The sequence below is a fragment of the Pseudopipra pipra genome, chromosome 11 (genome assembly GCF_036250125.1).
Source record: "Pseudopipra pipra isolate bDixPip1 chromosome 11, bDixPip1.hap1, whole genome shotgun sequence".
Taxonomy (NCBI): domain Eukaryota; kingdom Metazoa; phylum Chordata; class Aves; order Passeriformes; family Pipridae; genus Pseudopipra; species Pseudopipra pipra.
In genome coordinates, this window is record NC_087559.1 from 17,376,739 (window position 1) to 17,396,621 (window position 19,883).

At 46.5% G+C, this 19,883-nt stretch overlaps 1 protein-coding gene across 6 annotated transcripts in view; it reads left to right on the top strand.

Annotated features, from left to right (window-relative positions):
- The window catches only part of RAD54L2 (RAD54 like 2), a 69,159-nt gene that overhangs the window by 38,990 nt on the left and 10,286 nt on the right, over positions 1 to 19,883 (top strand). For all 6 annotated transcript variants that reach the window (XM_064667909.1, XM_064667904.1, XM_064667907.1 and 3 more), the window contains 13 exons: positions 7,501 to 7,699; positions 9,134 to 9,273; positions 10,738 to 10,869; positions 11,644 to 11,876; positions 12,370 to 12,552; positions 12,826 to 12,959; positions 14,255 to 14,451; positions 14,974 to 15,316; positions 16,638 to 16,815; positions 17,304 to 17,555; positions 18,102 to 18,220; positions 18,532 to 18,647; positions 19,615 to 19,714. In XM_064667909.1, coding sequence (XP_064523979.1) covers positions 7,501 to 7,699; positions 9,134 to 9,273; positions 10,738 to 10,869; positions 11,644 to 11,876; positions 12,370 to 12,552; positions 12,826 to 12,959; positions 14,255 to 14,451; positions 14,974 to 15,316; positions 16,638 to 16,815; positions 17,304 to 17,555; positions 18,102 to 18,220; positions 18,532 to 18,647; positions 19,615 to 19,714 — 2,326 coding nt within the window. The remainder of the gene's footprint in view (positions 1 to 7,500; positions 7,700 to 9,133; positions 9,274 to 10,737; positions 10,870 to 11,643; positions 11,877 to 12,369; positions 12,553 to 12,825; positions 12,960 to 14,254; positions 14,452 to 14,973; positions 15,317 to 16,637; positions 16,816 to 17,303; positions 17,556 to 18,101; positions 18,221 to 18,531; positions 18,648 to 19,614; positions 19,715 to 19,883) is intronic.

The following is a 19,883-nucleotide window of genomic DNA, read 5'->3' on the forward strand; positions in this document are numbered from 1 at the left end:
CAGAGCAGGAGTTTTATGTAACTCGTTGCTCTCACACGCCCCTGTCTAAAGGACAAATGAGACCCATCCCTGCTTCCCTCGCTACCTTAGTGGGTGCCTTTCCTGGCTTTGTTTCCTTGTCTTCACTTATGCCCACAAGTGTCTGCACAAGAGAGAGGGCATGTGAGGAGGAAACAGTTTACATTCTAGGTTTGAGGACTTTTATTAGGAAAAGTAGTTTTGATTACGTATCTAGAAGACAGATGCCAGGTAGCAGTGTTCTGCATTTCTCCAGTTTTTGCCATCTCAAGGCACTATGAAAATGTTTGATATGAAATTTCACAACCTTCTTTGGCTATCAGAGCAGGAAATGGATCCAAGATTGCCCGGTGCTCCAGAGTAACCATGAACCTTTCCTCTGTGGTGCCTGTGAGAGGGAGGATGACCTGAGGGGCACCTCACCTGGGCTGCATTCAGGGGCTTGTGCAGGGATGGGAGGAGGTCCTGGAGAGGCTGGGTGCCAGAGCAGCTCCCTGCCACACTCTGGTGGCAATGGGGTGCCGGTGGCTGCGAGCCTGTGCCATACAACAGTTATATAAGTGCTCTTTGGTGTTTATGTAACCCGGGTCTCAGCGTCTGCAGCATTGAGGCCCAGCCAGAACAAGATCTCTTGGGTATTTGGGGCCTGGTTCTGCTTGCATAATCCCAGGGTTAGAAGATATATCGTCTGTCACCAAAGTTGGCAGTTTGATATTCCAGTTTGCCTCTCGGCATTTCTTGGCTGCTTCCCTTCCCTTTGGTTTTTGGGTGGTATCTTCCTTGCTTCTGCCCTTCAGTTCTGCTGCCTTTTGTCCCTGAAGGATTCCTTCAGGCCAGGAAAGGAGTTTTATTCTGCAGCATAACCTCATCAGTAACTGATATGCTGAAAGACCTCTGAAGGAAAAAAGAAGGGCAGTACTGCCTTATAATTTATCTTCTAAAGTTTTCCATGGCTTACTCCTTGCCCAGGGAGTCTGGAGATGGGTTTGGCTTTTGTGTGCTCCTGGTCTGGCTGCCTCCTTGTGCTCTGGCCCATGGAGTCAGTGCTGGTGGCATTTTTAGTTCAGAGCTCATTTCACATCATTTCCCTCCATCCTCTGGTCCTGGGCTGGGGATGGAGGCAGCCTGCCATCCCTTCTCACCAGCAATCTGCAGATTTCATGCAGGTATCTTGAACCCACAGCAAGTGATTGCTTTACAGATACTTAGAGAAATGAAAGACTTGAAGGAGCACTATTTGTTATACCAACATGACAGTCTCCATGTCGGGTTACAGTGACAGGTATGAACGACACACCTGAGGTGGTTAACTCCTAGATAAATCAGCAACGGGAATGAAGATGTACCTGCTTCGTGACAGCTGAGGGAAGCTTCCCCTGGGAGCAGGCAAGCTCTGGGGCTGGGCAGGCTCAGCCCAAAAGATGCCTTTTGCCTGGCAGTACCGTGGCTGTGACTCAGCAGGACACCGGCAGAGCTGGGGCCAGGGCGGTCGGTCACTGCTCTGGTCGGTGGGCTGCGTTTCGCAGGAGCCAGGCGGGCATTCCTGGGGGCTGGGGCCGCAGGTCCCGCTGCCCGAGGCTCACGCCGTGGCTGTCCCGCTTGGCCAGGGCACAGTGCCAGGCCTGGGAGCTCCCCGCAGCCGTGGCTCTGTGTGGATAAGTGGACAAGGGTGAGGTCCCGGCTCGGTGCTGTCAGCGAGTGGCAGCTGCTGGCGGCCGGAGAGGGTCGAGGGTGTCCGGGCGCGGGGTCCGGCGAGCCGGGGGGAGCGCGGCCGGCGCGGGGGGGCAGGTGTGCCGGGTTATATAATACTTACATAATTAGGGCTTTGTTAAGCGCTGCTGGCTGGGAGGGGCGTCCTGCCGTCGAAGACTGAGCCCGATTATTTTCCGAAGAGAACAAAGTCTTGTTGCTAATTAGCTGCTCTAAGGGCGGCTGCAGGGGGGAACCGCGGCCCCGAGTCCCCCCGGAGGGGCTGCGTCCTACTCCGTCCCCCTCTAAAGTGTGCTTCGGGTGGGAGCAATCAGGCTTTGATGTGTGTCAAGCTCCTCGAGAGGGCTTTGTGCCTCTCCTGGGTGTTGCAACAGGTAGTGCCTGGAGGAAAAAAGTCTGAGCTTCCCCCGTACTTTCGCCTACACTGTTCTTGAGGGGTTTCACACGGAATTTCCTGCCTTCAGCCCAGCTTGGGGTGCTCAAGTGTTTTCACACAATGCCACCTCTGTGAGAGGGTGCTCTGTGCAGACATTTCCCTTCTTGTATGGCTTCCATGCAACAGCTGCACCAGTAGCATACAGAGAAAGAATACTCTGAAAATATTTAATTTATATTCCACAGCTGAGTACAAGATGAGGTGGAGCATGTTGCCAGCCTCCAAGATGATTGCTGTGCCACAGTTAAAGAACTGCTGTTCTTCAGGTGCCAGGTACACTTGCACTCTGGCATCATCTACGCACTGCTCCAGCCCCCAGTGCACTGGGAAAACGTCACGTAACCCCAGAGAGCATATTCCAGGCTGTCAGAGCTCTGTGGAGTCGCTCCTCCAGCCTTTGGCACAGTTGTAGTTCAGTGTGTCAGGGACTGTGTGTTGCAGCTGGAGCTGTGCAATTAGACTTTCTTTTGCCATCCCTCAGTGCTCCTCCCATTCCTGCTTTGACAGCTCAGTACCAGCTGTAGTAGCACTAGCTAGTACTAGCTAGTCTCTGACAAGCTTTTGCCCACAAACCGCATGGAACTTCCCAGAAGAACTGCAATAATATTTAACTGCTCTTTGTTCTTTGTGCAGGACGAAAGAGAGCTCCCAAAATAAGAATTAACTCCTCGCTGCTCTGCATGCAGCTCCCTTCCTCACCATGCATGCACATCCCTGTCCTTAGGGTAGGAAGTAATGCCCAGAGACTGAGCCACACTGTGCTATTCAGCATCCTGAGTTTTTGTAGTGAACTGATTTTAGAAATCAACAAGTATCTGGTTTTCAGTGTTATGCCTTCCTTGGACTCACTGGAGTTACCCTGGCAGAGTAACTGGCCTCCTAGGAGGAGGGTGTACCTCTGGCTAGCCATGTTAGCTATCTAGTAACTGAGGAGGCAAGGAAGTCACCATCTTACAGTGTTTTGTCCACTGAGGGGTCTCTTGGACCTTCTCATCCAGCAGCCTCAGGTAGGAGACCTTCGGGTCTTATTCTGAACGGGAATTTCTGTACTCGTAGGAGTGTCGGACTGTCGCTAGAGCTGAACTGTGGATGCACAACACTTGGACTTAATGAGGTCTGCCTTGGAGCATGGAGATTTGCATGCAGCTGTAACACTGTTTTCTCACACACCTTGGTGTCAGAAGACTGTTGAGCACATCTCACACCTCAAAACAATGTACCTGCTGCTTCACAACACTTCACAGCAACCTGAGCCTTTTTGCAGAGCAGGCTGTCAAGAGCAATTCACTGCTGAATTGACAATGCTGGAGAATATTCTCCAGGCTGAATCCTGTGCTGTTTTAAGGGAAGTTTGAGAAGGAGGTCATGAGGTGAGTTTTGTAAGCTTGGGTGCAATAGGAAGTGCCTGACTGTGGGACAAATCTTTTGCTGTGTTACACATCATGACTCACCTGTTTAGGGCCAGCTCTGGCAGTCACAGCCCATAGGGAGCATCTGAAGCAGTTACACAGAGCAGTCATGACTCCCTTTCTTACAGAGACTTCTAAACTGTATCACTGCAATACGCAAGTGTCAGTGGAGAAACCAAACACCTCCCTCTGCTTGTGTGTACAGCTGGGGATGGTGATTGCTGCTGCTTATTGAGCAAAGAAAACTGGCAACCCCCGGTCTGCAGCACAAACCAGAGCCATCCTCTAATCAGGTCTGTTGGGTTTTGAGAGGGCAGACACATTTCAAACCTTTAAAGTGCATGAGAAGGGATAGTTGTGTCCCTCTTGGTACCTCTCAGGACAGAGTGCCTGGGTGTGTGCAGGTGCCCATAACCAAGGACCAGTGGGAATTGCATGGGGATCTCTCAGAGCTGTAACCCACCGGAAGGAACAGCTGCATTGATGCTCTCACCAGTTCCCTTGGGGAAACCCTCTTTGTAGATTTGTTGAGGACACTGCAAAACATGGAACAGCTGGTGTGAACCCAGCGGTTGATGTTCCAGCTGATTCTTGGTGCCCAGTGTGTAACGACAGGATGGATTTACATCCTTGCCAGCAACCATACCTGACCCATGGCTGCCTTCTGCTTAGAGACCTGGGCCTGCTTTTTCTCTTGACTGTACTTGGGCACATGTGGCTGATCTCGCTGTGCTGGGCTGTCACCCACAGGCTCGTGGCAGTGCTCTTCTCATGGAGGCATCGTGGATAACTGCCCAGGTCTTCCTAGAGTGCAGTAACAGATTCAGCATGGTCAGGCAGTTGTCAACATGCAAACGTGGCTGATGAGTTTTTGTGTTGCGTAGAAGGCTACTTGTGTAACCATGTCAGAGTAGCATGTTGAGCTCCTGTTACAAAACCATAATTGCATTTCTGTTGTGGATGTAGGTTTTGCAAAATTGGGGCAGGATTATTCCATTGATTACCAGATAGGACCTGTTTGATGAGGCTGTTCCCACACTCCCTCCAACCCAAAGATCTATCCTGTGCTTATGCAAAATAGGTTTCTTTGTGTGTAGTTTGTTTCTTAATGCATTTCTGTCCCAGTGTGGGTCCCAGTTACACAGTCTGGAGTTCACTGTGGTGGAGTGCAGCCACACGGCTACAGCTGGAGCCTGGCTTTTTATATACAGCAAGATTTAGGCTGTGCACACAATCAGGAGTTTGATACAAAGCAGCAACAAAACAATTCCTGCTTGTAACTGCCAGCTCGTGCCACAGGTGTGGTGGGAGCTGATGCATGGTGAGACTTGCGATTTTATCATTGTGTTAGTTAAACTTTGTGAAAGGCAGATTTATTCGTGGTGGTGGCAAGGGTGGGAGCAGCCTCAGGAATCCGGCTGTCCCCTGAATCCCACTGCAGCTGAATCAGTGTGATGTTTAGTGCTGTCAGTAGTGTGGAAGAACTCTCAGTATCTCTATGCGTATGTGTCGGGAATGTGGGCTGAGGCACAGATTGTGTTCCTCACCTCAGAACTTGCATTGGCAGGACAAACACCAGCCTGAGCAGACATGGCTGTGGTGAATGAGGGCCTGTACTCAGTGCAGGATCAAATTTATCATCAGATTTTGTGTTTCAGATTCCTGGTCAGATGAGAATTATATTTTTTAAAAAACCTGCTGATCCAGCTGTCTGTAGGTTTCAGCAGATTTTGTATTAGGGATGATTAAGAGAAAAGGTAAAATGCAGAGGTAGAATGAGTCTACATAGAGATTGCACAACAAATATGAGAACATAGAGGAGACTTGGGCTGCTGAGCTTTTGGATTTTGTTGTATCACCCTTGTCCTGAAGACACCCTTTCCTGGCACAGTGCTCCTGCCAGAGCACACCCGCTCCTGGCAGAGCGGCTGCCGGAGGAGATGACCTGGGTAATTGCTGGAGTGTGGGGAGGGAAGTGCTTCCTCTTCCAAACAAGCATGACTTTGTGCTCTCTGGTGCCTTGTCAAGGTCCTCCAGCCCGGGGTGAGATGGCAGCAATGTAACCATGGCAGTGTTTGTCTCCGGTTTAATGACTCATCCTGGAGCATGTGATCACGTGTGCAGCCTCCCTGCTTCCCTTTGCCCTATTTCATCCAATCTTTTGATCTAGTTATATAACCAGGAGTCGAGAGGGATGGGGGGAAGGAAACAGTGCTGAAGAATTGCAGGTAATGTGACTAAAATGTGTCTGTAGCTCAAATAGCAGAGCTGTTGTTTGGGAAGCCTGGGAAACTGGGTTTATTCCCAGCACAGTTCTCTGTCTGTAAGTGAGCGTGGTATTTGAGCTTGTAAGTCTGAGGAGGCATGGTGGGAGGACAGAGCTCCAAGACCTTGGCTACAGTAGGAGAACTGCCCTACTTGTAGCAGCAAACCCCTTAGCCTTAATCTTCACATGCAACGTAACTTTTCTTTCATTCATCGTGAGATCTGTTTCATCCCATAAGCTGTGGATACCTGTTTTTCCAGTATGTGTAGGACTGGCAGAGACTGATGTTCACAGAAATGTTTGAGCCGCTCTGCTGGTCTATGGTGGGGTGAGCCCTGAAGTCCTAAATGGATTCTGACATAGACTTGGAGCAAATACTGGGGCTGGTCTGGTGGGATGTCTGGAGAGGAAGTTTGCAAAGTTAGTGCTTTTGCCCAAGGTCTGAATCTACTTCTTGTCATCTCAGTTTTAAGAGGTGATGCTGGTGGTAAGTTTAAGTTAATAGGCATATTAATGTGAGAGCTGTAGGTGCAACGTGCTGCACTGAAACATCCTTTGTTTAAGCTCCCAGCTTTTTTGAGAAGGGATGCTCTTTGTCTCCAGATCCCACAGAGTCACAATGAGATGTTTGTGGGTTCTGTGTTACTTCATCTGCCACATTCATCTGCACTGATGTCTTCTTTCCTTCAAAGTTCTGTCTAAGTGTCATTGCAGTTCAGTCATTAACTCGGATACACAATGTAAGCAAGAAAGCTGATTACAAGATGAGACTCAGGGTATCTCTTTGCCTGACACAAGGGGACAAGATGCTTCAAAGAAGCTATTACAATGCTTGTCAGAAACAGTTTGCTTCAAGGGAAGCTTTTGAACAGAAACATCTCCTTTCTGTGCTCTGGAAGCATTAGCTTGGCCACTGGCAGCCTGTTGAAGAGCCAAGTGTCACATAGAACAAGGTGTCATTTCATATAATGCCTTAAGAGTGAAATCAAGTGCTAATGGAAGTCTGAAAATTGGAGAATGAAGAGAAAAAAAGAATGCGTGTGATTTATAATGTAGAAAGAGTATTGCCACTTACTTTTTGTTTTTTAAAAAGTTCGTTGGAAGTTACAATTTAAATCATGAGAGTGGAGCCTGGTGCTAAAACCACTGAGGTGCCCAGTGTTTGAACCAGATAACCTCTTACATGGTATGTTCTGTTAACTTGAAAGATGGTTCTGTTAACTTGGAAGGTGTCATATAAATGGAAATTTCTGCCTTACTTGAACAGCATAAAACAAAGGTAAAGAGATTTAAGTTCCTTGTTTTAATCAGAACTCATTGGGTCCCTGTAGGAACACAAACCCTTGGGGACAGCAAGTGCTCCACGTAGACTGAAACAATTTTGCCTTGTTTTCTTGTCAGGACACTTTTGGGCTATGTTGAATGGTGTTAGTCTTGGCTTTTACTGGGAACACACCCTTCACTATAAAACTTTTTAACACTCAGAGTGGTTGTTGGAAAGGACCCAAGTGTTGACCCTTGGAGAAACATGCTTCCAAATGAGAGAGAATCGGGACTGTCAGTTCCCACTCAGCTCAAATCCTGATGAATGCTCATGTAAAAGCCAGGCTGGCACAGTTCTCATGTCATGTTCTCATGTCATGGCCTTCTCCCCTTTGCAGACCAACCCCGGGAAGGTGTGTTCAGTGGTGACCATGCTGAGCACACGGAGGATGGAGAATGGCAGCGCTCGACTTCAACTACCTCATCTCCGAGTGAGCGGGCAGAGCAACTCTTGCAGAACCAGCACAAGAGCCTGGCCTCTGAGGACACCAAAAAGAAGAGGGCTCAGAAACCGTCTCACATGCGGAGGAACATAAGGTAAGGAGCAGCAGGACAGAAAGAGCTAGGGTCACATGAGCCCTTTGGGTGAAAACAGAATCTCTGCACTTTGCTTCTGAGCTACGTTTTGCCACTGCTGGCAGAGCAGATGGTTTTTCTTTTCCAAAACCTTAGGATTTCACCAGTGGGAGTAGTATGATCTCAGACTGGAGTGCTGCATGTGGGTGCAGACTTGTTTGGTATTTCAGAAGAGGGAATATTTGGTTATGGAATATATTGCAAAAGTTGTGTAATTGCTGCTGGCTTTTAAAAGATGTCATAGAAAAACAGTACCACCATTAAGTTAATACCAGTTTCAGATATTTGCTGAGGTGAATCCTATTGAAAACAGCCTAAAATACAGTCTTTTCCTGTGCTATCCTGGGTATTCATTAGCAAGAATGCTGATGCTACTGCTGGTGACTGAAACGTTGGAAATCAGTTTCACCTGGCTTATATAAAGCAGTAATAGTTTGATTGTGTAAGTCACCACATATTCTGGGACAAGTTGTCGAGTGATAAATCGCTATGAAATAATGTTCAAGGGGACTCTTAAATGCTCAGAGGAGTCCTAATGGAGCAGGAACTCAAGTGGCTTCTCTTGCCCTGTGTGCAGTGTGCTGGTGGTCTCTGGTTCATGTTTAAGTTTGTGCAGATTGATTTTCTTAAAGCCAAAGGAATGAGTATTGAGTAGGCCTGGGGACGTCTCCTCCTATCTCCCCCTCCCTCATTAGGATGGGCAAGATGTCCCTGAAGTGTGGGATTGGGTGGTTCTAAAGACTAGTTAGAGGGAGCTGGATTTTACCACTGCTTGTACAGCACCTCTCCCCTGGCAAAAGCACCTTCATTTCCAGTACTGCACATGTGAAACTGTAGCAGGGGAAGAGCAACATTTGGAAGTAAAGAAAACTACCTGTAAAGGGAAGGTGCTTTGAGAGCGTCCCTTGAAACCATTGTTAAAGCCATTAGAGGTCCTAGTTCCTGAAAACACTATGTCAGAAGAGAATCAGGGTAATGACTTTTTGTGGTGGAATTGATGCCTTTTCCTCCCACGTATCTTCTTTGCATGGCTTTGTGCATTTTGTGTTTATAGACTGCATATCAATAAAAAACATCCTTTCAGATAGAAGAACTTGTCTCTGGTAACCTACTTTATGTATGTGCTTACTCACTCCCAATTTTTCTCCTTTCATTATTTTGCTTCTGTCAAACTTTTGTCTTTTTCTTGACTACTTGTAGTGTTACCTGTAGTTGGGAAGCACAGTCTTGAAGTAGCTGTATTTGCCTGTATCTTTTGATGATGATGTTCCCAGTCTGTGTAGCTGACAGACTCCTGGAGCCTGTTGATCATCTTTTGAGCCAGCTGTACAATCATTCATGTTTTTGGGAGATATTGTTTGAGTGTAACCAAATCACGTTTGCTCCTGTGTTCAGAAAGCTGTTGCGTGAGGACCAACTGGAAGCCGTGACAAAGGCAGCCCAGCAGGAAGAGTTGGAGAGGAGGAAACGGCTTGAGCAGCAGCGGAAGGATTATCCAGCTACTATTCCAACTGTACCCCTTGAGTTTCTTCCTGGTAAGCAGTGGGAGATGCCAACCAAAGCAGGAGTTTTAAGGACAGAAGCTGAATGAAGAAGGTAGTGCTGTGCTTGTCCATGACAGGACAAGGGGTAATGGTTTTAAACAGCAGGAAGGTAGATTCAGGTAGATAAAAGGAAGAGGGTGGTGAAACACTGACACAGGTTGTCCAGAGAGGTGGTAAATGCCCTATCTCTGAAAACATTCAAGGTTAGGATGGATGTCCCTGCCCATGGCAGTTGGACTAGATGGCCTTTGAAGTGTCCTTCCAACCCAAGCCATTCTGTGTTTGTGTGCTGTACTTGCACTTCCAAGAGTAAACTCTCGAAGCAGCAGTTCCAAAGCACTTGTTGGTTCAGTGTAGACAGTTCCACTTGTGAGCTAGTTTTGAATCAAGATGCTGTGGCTGCATGGTGAAAGGTGCCAGGAAGAAAATATCTTGTTGAAGATATTTTGACACATTAATTGTGTGTAGCGGGATTCTGGAGCAGAGCTCTCTTGTCTTTCTAACTGGTAGAGTTGCCATGTCCAGACCCTATTTGGTCTGTGCCAGGGATAGTGGAGCAATAGACTGGGATGTTCATGTGTGTTGATGATGTAACCTTGTCCTTTCTTGCATGTTTCAGCAAGCAGTGAGTAGCAGGCAGTATAAATGGTTAAGCATCCTCTTGTCTTCTGGTGAATATGTCATCTTGCATTGTTTCCTAATCTGGATCATTTTGGTGATCTAGTGGTGACCAGCCTCTGTCTGGTGTAAAGGGCAAGGAAGTGCAGTTGGATGTTGTGTAAGGAGTCAGGAGTAAGGAGTTCCTGAGTTGGCTTTGCCTGTTGAGAAAATGCATATTCTCCCTTACATGCAAGTGTTCAAAACACTTTTACATAGAAGAGAAGGAATAAGGGCTGTTTAAAACACTTCAACTGTTGCAGGGTAGGTTGGAGCCCCAGAAGAACATCATTGCTGAGTCACTGCAGTGGTGCTGTTTGGACCCATTAGCCTTTCTCACCACATAGCAGCACTAAAATATACAAACAAATGCTCTTGGTCAGCAAAAGTTGTTTATGATATGTGGGATGTAATTATTACAGTGTCCCTGCTAACAAAGGGCAGTTATCATCCCTTCAGTTCTTTGCTGGGTGAAACACAGCTTTTACTTTTGAGACCAAAAAAAAAAGAGAAACAAAGGGCTTTAGCATGTTGCGTGGTCAGTGTGCCCCAGTCAGGGCATGAAACAGGGGGTGCCATCAGCAATGGCCTATTGTTTCAGCATATTGAGAAAGGAGCAGAGTGTGACCCAGGAAGCTGAGTCATAGCAGTATTGTAGACAGTGAGAGTCTGTTATGGAAAATTCCAGGACTAAGTTATTGGAGCAAAAGTGGAAGGAAATACTGTCTGGTTTCTGAACAGTTTTGTCTCCTTCCTTATTACTATGAATTACTTATTGTTTATGATTTATGTTTGTAGAGGACATCGTTTTCAGAACCGCAGAGGCGACCCAGCTCCCCCCTCAGGTCCTGGCTGAGGAAGTAATCTGCCTTGACAGTACCAGCAGTGGCAGCGAAGATGATGCTAAAGGAAAAAATAGCATTAAAGATGGTAAGTGACCAATTGGCTCAGCCTGGTCTTCTCACAATATGCTGTTTATTCAGCCACAAGTCTGTTTTCATCTAGTCAGATGCTCCAGTGGTGAATCACTTCAGATTTTTGTAGGCCTATTGGTTTCCAATTATATGGGCAGTTCTGCTCTGTGAGTCCCAAAGTGACATTTATAAAATGTCCTGTCAGGCCCTCTTGTGAACTTGTGTTTATTTCTGCTTTATAAATGCACTTAACTTTGCTCAGTGCTCTGCTGAAGAATGCTTACGTGAGATGTGGCATCATCTGCTGTGTATAAAAGGAGCATCTAAGTATTCAGATCTGCAGCTGAAAGTGGTTTTTATGTCTCTTGTCCCAACTGGACCTAACCTGACTACTTTATACCACTCTGATACAGTACTTCTGCCTAATTTCCTTGGTGGTCCTTAGACATTGCATCAGTAGATAAAATGCATGCCTGGGTTTTGTTAAGAGGGCATATGGAGGAGAATGGAAATCACTCATAGAAACTGTCTCACGTTCTGTTTGGATCAGCCCAAATTAATTTTGTCTGAAACATAGGAAAGCTCAGGGAAAGTCATGCTTTCATATGCTGATTTGGGGGGCCTGGTCTGTCTGTATCATGCCTGCTTGTTCAGAATGGGTCATTAGGCCAGTGTGGAATTGCAAAAGGAGGTGGTAGCCTTATTTCCTGATAGTTTTTTCCATGTATGATAAACCCTGATGTCAAGTTCACCTTTGCCCTTATTCTCTCCTGCTTTGGTTACTTTACAGAAGTGATTGAGCTGAGCTCAGGAGAGGATGATGCCCTCCAAATTGTGGACAGCAGTGACTCTGGCAATGAAGGGGAGGAGGATGGCAGTGAAGAGAGCAGTGGCTCTCATGTGAATGATGCCTTAAATCAGTCAGATGCTCTGGGGCAAGTCATTGTCAACATCAATCATCCACCAAACGAAGAGGACATTTTCCTGGCTCCCCAGCTTGCACATGCAGTAAAACCTCATCAGGTAGGCTTTGTTAGTCTTGCAAATGCAGTGACTTCAGACAAGCCTGCCTTGCAATCTCAGGAGAACTTCTTTGGTGAGCTCTGTGACCAGTCTGGTTGTGGTAGTGACTGTTGTGGACAGTCAAATGATACAGACAAATTAATGGGATGCCAAGGCTCTGTATAACTTTGGCTATTGTATTATCAGACCTTTGTATATTTAGATGAACTTTTTAAAAATAAAATTATAAGCAAACTAATCAACCCCAATTCAGATTCTCTAGCTACAAATTAATTTTGATTTATTGATATAGTCTTAGGACATTTTATGAGTATCTAAAAATACTGAGTTTCTGAGCCTCCCCCAGATTAGAGTACTTCAGTGAACTTGAAGCATCCCCTTTATATTTTAATGGTTTATGCAATCCTGATATAATTGCCACTCTGTAAATACATACCCATCTTGGGTTTTTTTTCTCCCACCATTCTAATACCTTTTCTACTTTTATGTCTAGATTGGTGGGATCCGATTCCTGTATGACAACTTGGTCGAGTCCTTGGAGAGATTTAAAACCAGCAGTGGGTTTGGGTGTATTTTAGCACATAGCATGGGCCTGGGCAAGACCATACAGGTCATCTCTTTCTTGGATGTACTTTTCCGGCACACGGAGGCAAAGACTGTTCTTGCCATTGTACCTGTGAGTAGCCACATGAAGGGCTGGCTGAGGGGCTTCTTTGCACTGCTTCTTTCTTTGCATGGAGAAGGTTGATTAGTCTCCCATCTCACATCAAACTCTGTCATACCCTTGCTGCTCTTCTCCCTCTTTTGTTCCCTGTCCCTGCGTTTGCATGCTGTGGTCTGCTGCTTCTGTCTGGGCACAGCTGGCTGTCAGTCCTTATTTTCATTTTTGATCTTAAGATCGCAAGTGACTCAGCTGGGTTTTTAATCCTTCCATGGCTAACTTTTTCAGGTGAATACACTCCAAAACTGGTTAGCAGAGTTCAACATGTGGCTCCCAGCACCTGAAAACCTTCCTGCTGATTATAACTCCAAAGAGGTCCAGCCCCGCACCTTCAAAGTCCACATCCTGAATGATGAACACAAGTAGGTGCCAGTAAAAGTCTTTTTGAGCTCTTGAACTGCGTCTTAGGGAACTGTTATCAGAATTGGTGTTGCAGGCTGTTCAGTTTGGGTTAATTCTGTGCCCTTGACTCCCAGATCTTTCCCACTCTGCATTTATTGTGGATGCTGTCTGAGGGGAGGATTTTGGTACCTGTGAGAGGTACCTGTCTCTTTCATCCAATATTTATATCTTGTACTTCCTTCTCACACTGCTGACACACCTTTCTGTTCTTCCATGTGTGCTGAGAGCAGGAACCCAGTCCCAGAGACAGAACTGCAGAGAGGAGCAGAAGTGCTGTGGCTTGGTGGGACACTGTTAGTCCTGTCAGAGTCCTGGGATTCCTGAGGCGTGTGTCCCTGTACCACATCTCTTGCATTTTAAATGTGGGCTGATTTTTTTTCCCCAAGATTTTTCACACATTTAGGGATTCCTCTACCTGACACTTTGAGTTTCTGTGAATGGAGTTGTCCATGAAGGGTTCTGGCAAAATATACAAAGCCTCTTTGTCCAAAAAGGAGAGATCAGTGATTGCAGTTACAGCCTGGTGTGGAGTGTGTTCTTGGCTCATGGATCTCTGCTTCTTTCTGGATTATTTTTCCTGCATGGATCATTGCAGTGATCCTAGGGAATTCTCAGTTCATACACCCACCTGTTGATGTCCTCACCTTCTGACTGGGGCATATTTTGAATCTGCTGATGCTGCTCCAACCATGTGTTTACTACTGGCCAGGATCTGGTGTGTTCTGGTGGATTGAGTGAAGACAGTGTCTTGATCTGAACCAAATCTGAGAAGGTTGCCAGGGAAGGAATAACTGGGGAACATGAGCATTGGAGGAGACAACAACAAGGGAAAAACAACTAGATAATTACAGCCATGTGCATTAGCAGCTAGTTCTGAAAATGGTTTTTGCACAGGCAGACTCAACAGCTCTTTAAAAAGGGTGCTGTCATGAAACGAGTGTTTTAAGGTCTCTCAAAAAATCACCAGCACAGATGCTCTCAAGTTTGATGTCCTTTTGTACATGACAGACTTCTACAGCTCAGTTCCTGTAACAATTTGTCATTCTCTACCCTGCTACCAGTGGCACTTAAAAGGCTTTTTCCCACTTCTATGCCAGTTTGCTTCTTAAAGAAATTTCATTGTGTTCTTTTGTCTGGTTTGATGTGAGAAAAGTACTTTAAATGAATTGAAGGGGTCTTTTTTCTCAGCAGACTCCAATCCAGTGATTCAGTCTGAAACTGGAGAAAATCTGAAGTTTATTTGGTTGTTTTGCAGGACAACAGCTGCACGTGCAAAGGTGGTGAATGACTGGGTGACAGACGGTGGTGTACTGCTGATGGGATACGAGATGTACCGTCTCCTCTCACTGAAGAAGTCCTTTGCCACTGGCAGGAAGAAGAGAACAAAGAAACAAACTGGCCCTGTCATTATTGACTTGGATGAGGAAGACCGGCAGCAAGAGCTTCTGAAAGGTGGGAGGCCAGCCCTCAAGAGGGAGAGTGTGATCCTGCTGTCCAGCTGGCCATCAGCAGTGGCAGCACAGGGAAACAACCTGTAACTTGCTTTTAGCATTGCTGACATGATCAAACCTTGCTGGGCAGGAGTGTGTCTTTGGAAGCAGAAGGTTGTTGAGCTTTGACTGAGTCTTTAATTTCTTGCAAGAGCTGCAAGTGTGGAAGTCAGAAGACTGAACTATGGGATTTGTCAGTGTGAGATTTGCCAGTCTGAAATGCTGCAAGACACCCAACTTGATGTAATGCGGGTCGTTGAGCAGAAATCAAGGGACAGTCATGTTTGCTCATTACCACATTATGCTAAATCAGAGCTAGTGTCTAGTCATATTTTATCTCCTGAATCAGCCTGACTCTCTGCACCCATGAACACTGCTTTTTTGTCTTTCAGAACTACCCCTCCTTTGTGAAGTCGGTGACCATTTAAAACCAGAACTTTGTCTTATTCATCTCTAACTAACACTTCATGTTCCTTGTCCTCAGGGATTGAGAAGGCCTTGTCTCGCCCTGGCCCAGACGTGGTTATTTGCGACGAAGGACACCGGATAAAGAACTGCCATGCCAGCACTTCCCAGGCCCTGAAGAACATCCGCTCCCGCCGGCGGGTGGTGCTGACTGGGTACCCACTGCAGAACAACCTCATTGAGTACTGGTGCATGGTGGACTTCGTCCGACCCGACTTTCTGGGCTCGCGGCAGGAATTCAGCAACATGTTTGAGCGGCCCATCCTGAACGGGCAGTGTATCGACAGCACCCCGCAGGACGTGCGGCTCATGAGGTACCGCAGCCACGTCCTGCACAGCCTGCTGGAAGGCTTCGTGCAGCGGTGAGTCCCTCAGTTCTTAGTGCTGTGGTCCATGCAAACACCTCCTTCCTCCCAAATTACCCGCCTTATCTGCTGAAGTTATGTCCTACAATTAAATCTTGCTGCCTTATAGAGTCATGGAGTCATTCAGGTTGGAAAAGACCTGTATGACCATCAAGTCCAACCGTTCCCCCAGCACTGCCAAGTCCACCACTAAACCATGTTTCCAGGTGGCACATCCACACCTCTGTTAAATCCCTCCAGGATTTAACCACTTCCCCGGAAAGCCTGTTCCAGTGCTTGAGAACCCTTTCAGTGAAGAAATTTTTCCTAATATCCAGTCTAAACCTCTCCTGGCACAACTTGAGGCCATCTCCTCTCATCCTGTCACTTGTTATCTGGGGGCAGTGCCCAACCCCCACCTGACTCCAACTCCAACCTCCTGTCAGGGAGTTGCAGAGAGCAAGAAGATCCCCCTTGATCCTCCTTTTCTCCAGGCTGAGTCTCCCCAGCTCCCTCAGCCACTTCTCATCAGACTTGGGGTCCAGCCCCTTCTCCAGCTCCATTGCCCTTCCCTAGACTCGCTCCAGCCCCTCAATGTCTTTTTTGTAGTGGGGGGCCCAAAACTGAGACCAGGGTTCAAGGCACAGCCTCACCAGTGCCCAGCACAGGGGGATGATCACTACCCTGGCACTGCTGGGCACACTGTTTCTTACAGCTCAGTTTTGCCTTATGGTTAGAGGTAAAGTTGCTTTGCTTTGGTACCACAGACTCTGATATTAGAGAACAACGCCTCTGACTGCACCAGAGTGACCTCGGGTTTATTTTGATGGCTTAATAATTAATTTGGATGTGCACTTTTTGACATCCTCTACCCAAGGATCTGAAAGTGTTTCATGAAAGTGTTATGAAATAAGGACAGTGACTCCACCACTCTGGAAACGGATCAGCTTTTCTTCCTCATACGAGGGTTCTAAGACGCTGGACCAGTGACTTGAATGGAATGTCTTAATCATTAGCAGAGCTGAAAATAAACCTTCAGTCTTGTTTCTGGTTTTCAGCTACCGTGGAAAACAGGATTTTCATCACCCTCCTAACACCGTGACCTGTGCTAGATGATTGTAATGTTTGAGGTCTCTATAATTGTGTTTACAGCTGGTATTTGGCTGCAGGGATAGTCTCTTGGACGTGTCATGCATTAGAGAAACATGCAATTTAAAGATCTTTCTCCCTGTGCCAGGGGGGCAAGAAGTCAAAAATCTTACCCTACAGGCAGCCATAGAGAGATCATATTGGGAAATTCCCTTCCCTGTATTTATCTCTCTTTTTATTTCCTCCACAGGCGGGGCCACAATGTTCTGAAGGTTCAGCTCCCATCTAAGGAAGAACACGTCATTTTGGTGCGTCTGTCGAAGATCCAGCGGGCCCTTTATACGGAGTTCATGAACCGGTTCCGAGACGCAGGCAACAGTGGCTGGCTGGGACTGAACCCACTCAAAGCTTTCTGTGTCTGTTGCAAGGTAGGTTTTGGCAGGAGATGCAAAGAAATATTCTAATATGTAAGGCAAAGGCAGGAATATGAGACAAAACAGGAAACGAAAGTGTGGTTGGCCAGGGACATCTTCTCTCCCCAGAGTGCTCTGTGATGGCCCAACAGTGTTGTTATCTTTGCTTCCAGAACTGGGATGCGGAGATGTTAAATGTGCTTTTCAAACTGTGCAAGAAACCTGCAGCCATCAGCTGAACCAGTACTGGGCTGATACCTTCACCTGCACAGCCTTACCTGCTGCAGTGCAAACAGGCAGCCTCCTCTCCCTTTGTGCTGTGTGGGGTGCACAGTGGCCTCCTGGTTTGTTCTCAGGGAAAGAATTTGGCACTTTTAAAGATATGAGAGCCTAGGGGAAGTATCAGTTCTTTCCTTTGATTAGCTGTGGGGCTTTCAGACCACAATCATTGGCAAGCAGCAGGCCAGCACAGATCTAACCACTTTCTTTCCTTCCCCTTTCAGATCTGGAACCATCCAGATGTGTTGTATGAAGCTCTGCAAAAGGAGAATCTGGCAAACGAGCAGGATTTGGATGTGGATGACCTTGGCACAGCAAGTACTAATTCCCGCTGCCAGCCTCAGGGAATTAAAGTCAAAGCAGAGAGTAATGCTTTGGCATCACCAGTTGGAGAAGCTACTAATAGCAAGTTCCTCCAGAGTGTTGGCTTCAACCCTTTTCAAGAGAGAGCAAATCAGGTCGTAACTTATGAGTGGGTGAGTGCCACTGCTGGAAATCTCTTCATTTGGAGAGTCTGAAATCAGAGTGTACTTCTTTTTAGGGCAGTTTTCTGAAGTGGAGCAAAAAGAAGACTCCTCTATTTGAGATGTGGGTTTCTCTTACGTTTCTTTACCATAGAGCATCTTGATAAGCAGGTTGTGTAATGCTGGGAGGGGTTTATGAATCTCATGAGGCAGGAGTGCAGGCAGCACTCATACCATTGTTTTCATCTGACCAGAAAGGCTGTGGACTTTGTTATTCAAAAAAAGGTGTTAGAGTGAAATTTGATCTAGATAAGATAGTGGTAAATCTAGAAGGCTAGAAGAAAGCTCTTGAGGTAAGAGAGTCATGAAATGTTGAGGGGACACTCATTCATCCAAGAAGTTTGTCATTTGGAGCTTCTGGAAGGGGAGGTAGCAGCAGTAGTTGGGAGTAGCATTCTCACCTCTACCAAGTGGATGTAAATAACCTCTGAGACAGGATTGTTGGACTAAACAGAGAATGAGCAACTCCACCTGTAATAGTCTCCCATTTCTTGGTAGGCCAAAGACATCTTGTGTGATTACCAGACGGGAGTCTTGGAGAACTCGCCCAAGATGGTGTTACTGTTCCACTTAATTGAAGAAAGTGTGAAGCTTGGAGACAAGATCTTGGTCTTCAGGTAAGCAGAGTATCAATAGTTGATTCTACAGTCACCAAGCACTGGAGTAGTTGGATTCCCTCTGGTGCTAGAAGCTTGTTACACAGGATGAATGGTGTAGCAGTTTCCCTTTTTTTTTTCTTTGTTGTATTAGATCTTGGATTTCATCTGTGGGTTTTATACTTCTGCCAGTGTCAATTTCACTAATGAGAGATGTGCTGCATAAACAGGATTTGACAACCATCAGTGCTGTCATGGTTGGGGAAGGGTTCTGATACTCCACTTTTACTGCTGGGGAGTCATTTTCCTGAACAGAGATCTTGGTTTTGCAGCCAGAGCTTGTCCACCTTATCTGTCATTGAAGATTTTTTGGCAAAGAGACCGATGCCGAGTCCTCCAGGCTCAGATGGAGGAGTTCACAACTGGGTCCGAAACATCAACTACTACAGTGAGTACAGCAAATCCCCCTCACTTTTGATGTCACACTGTTTGATCCTCTGTGATGGACTAATTCCTGAAAGTCACCCACTGTCTTCATGTGTTTGTCCTTGGGTGTGAAGACGCTCCTCTGAAGCGTTCTCTTGATGAACCTCTTTCAGATTGTTCTTACTTCAGTTATTTTGGAAGACAATGTCAGTTGGATAGCAACTAACTGATAACTTCCAAATCCTCTTTCTGACATATTACTTAGGAGATGTTAGACATCTTTAACACCTCACTTACTACTGCTTTTTAAAGTTGCAAAAGATACTTTTTGCTTCCTGTTAAGCTATTTGCTAGATTTTGCTTCCAAATCCAGAATCACCCTGGAGTGCTTTCATTAACTCAGGGCTGTGAATTCCTCCTCCCCTCTTCCCCAGTTTTAAATCTCTTTCTGGTGTGAGTTGTTGCTTTGTGTGGCTACTTTACAGGCCAGGGCTGAGAGAAGCGGTGGCTGATTTTTGAAGAGCAGCCAGAAGCAACATGGAGCAGAGACAACACCCCCTGCAACTCCTCTAGACCAATACTCTCTGTGCTCAAATCTAAGCTTTGGGGGTTTGCCAAAAGCTTTACAATTTTGATTTCTCTTGGTTCTTTGTTCCTGTTGTTCCTGCTTTGCTATCCATCTTGCCTAAAGCACAGCCTTAATGGGCTGCTAGATGTGTTGTAGCACTCCCAGTCCTGGCCTTGACAAGCTTGAGTAATGTTTTACTTGATCTTTCAGCTGAACAAATCTCAGCCTGGCTGGCTGCACTGCACCTGCCTGGCTGGGCAAATTAGAGGTACAGAGTGGTCCAGTTGAGAACCTGGAGTACATGACTTGAGGAAGACCCAGAATTGGTTTGCAACCAGTTACAAAGCTCAGAGTTTAGAAAGTGGGTTTGTTTCCCCCAGACACACAGAGCTTTTAAATGTGTCTTTCATTTCCTTCTCAGGACTGGATGGCAGCACCTCTGCCTCAGAAAGGGAACGACTGATTAACCAGTTCAATGATCCCAGCAACACCTCTGTTTGGCTCTTCCTTTTGTCCACACGGTAAGTTGGCTGGAGCAGAAGGGCACAGTGGAGGACTCACACTGATGTTCTGTGTGCAGGTGGGCTTTCAGTTCTTAACTTCCTTTGTAGTATGCTCTCCATGGCCTGATAATGCCATCTGCTTCTGAGTTCCCTAGGGATGTAGCATTTCAGTCTTAATCTTCTGCAA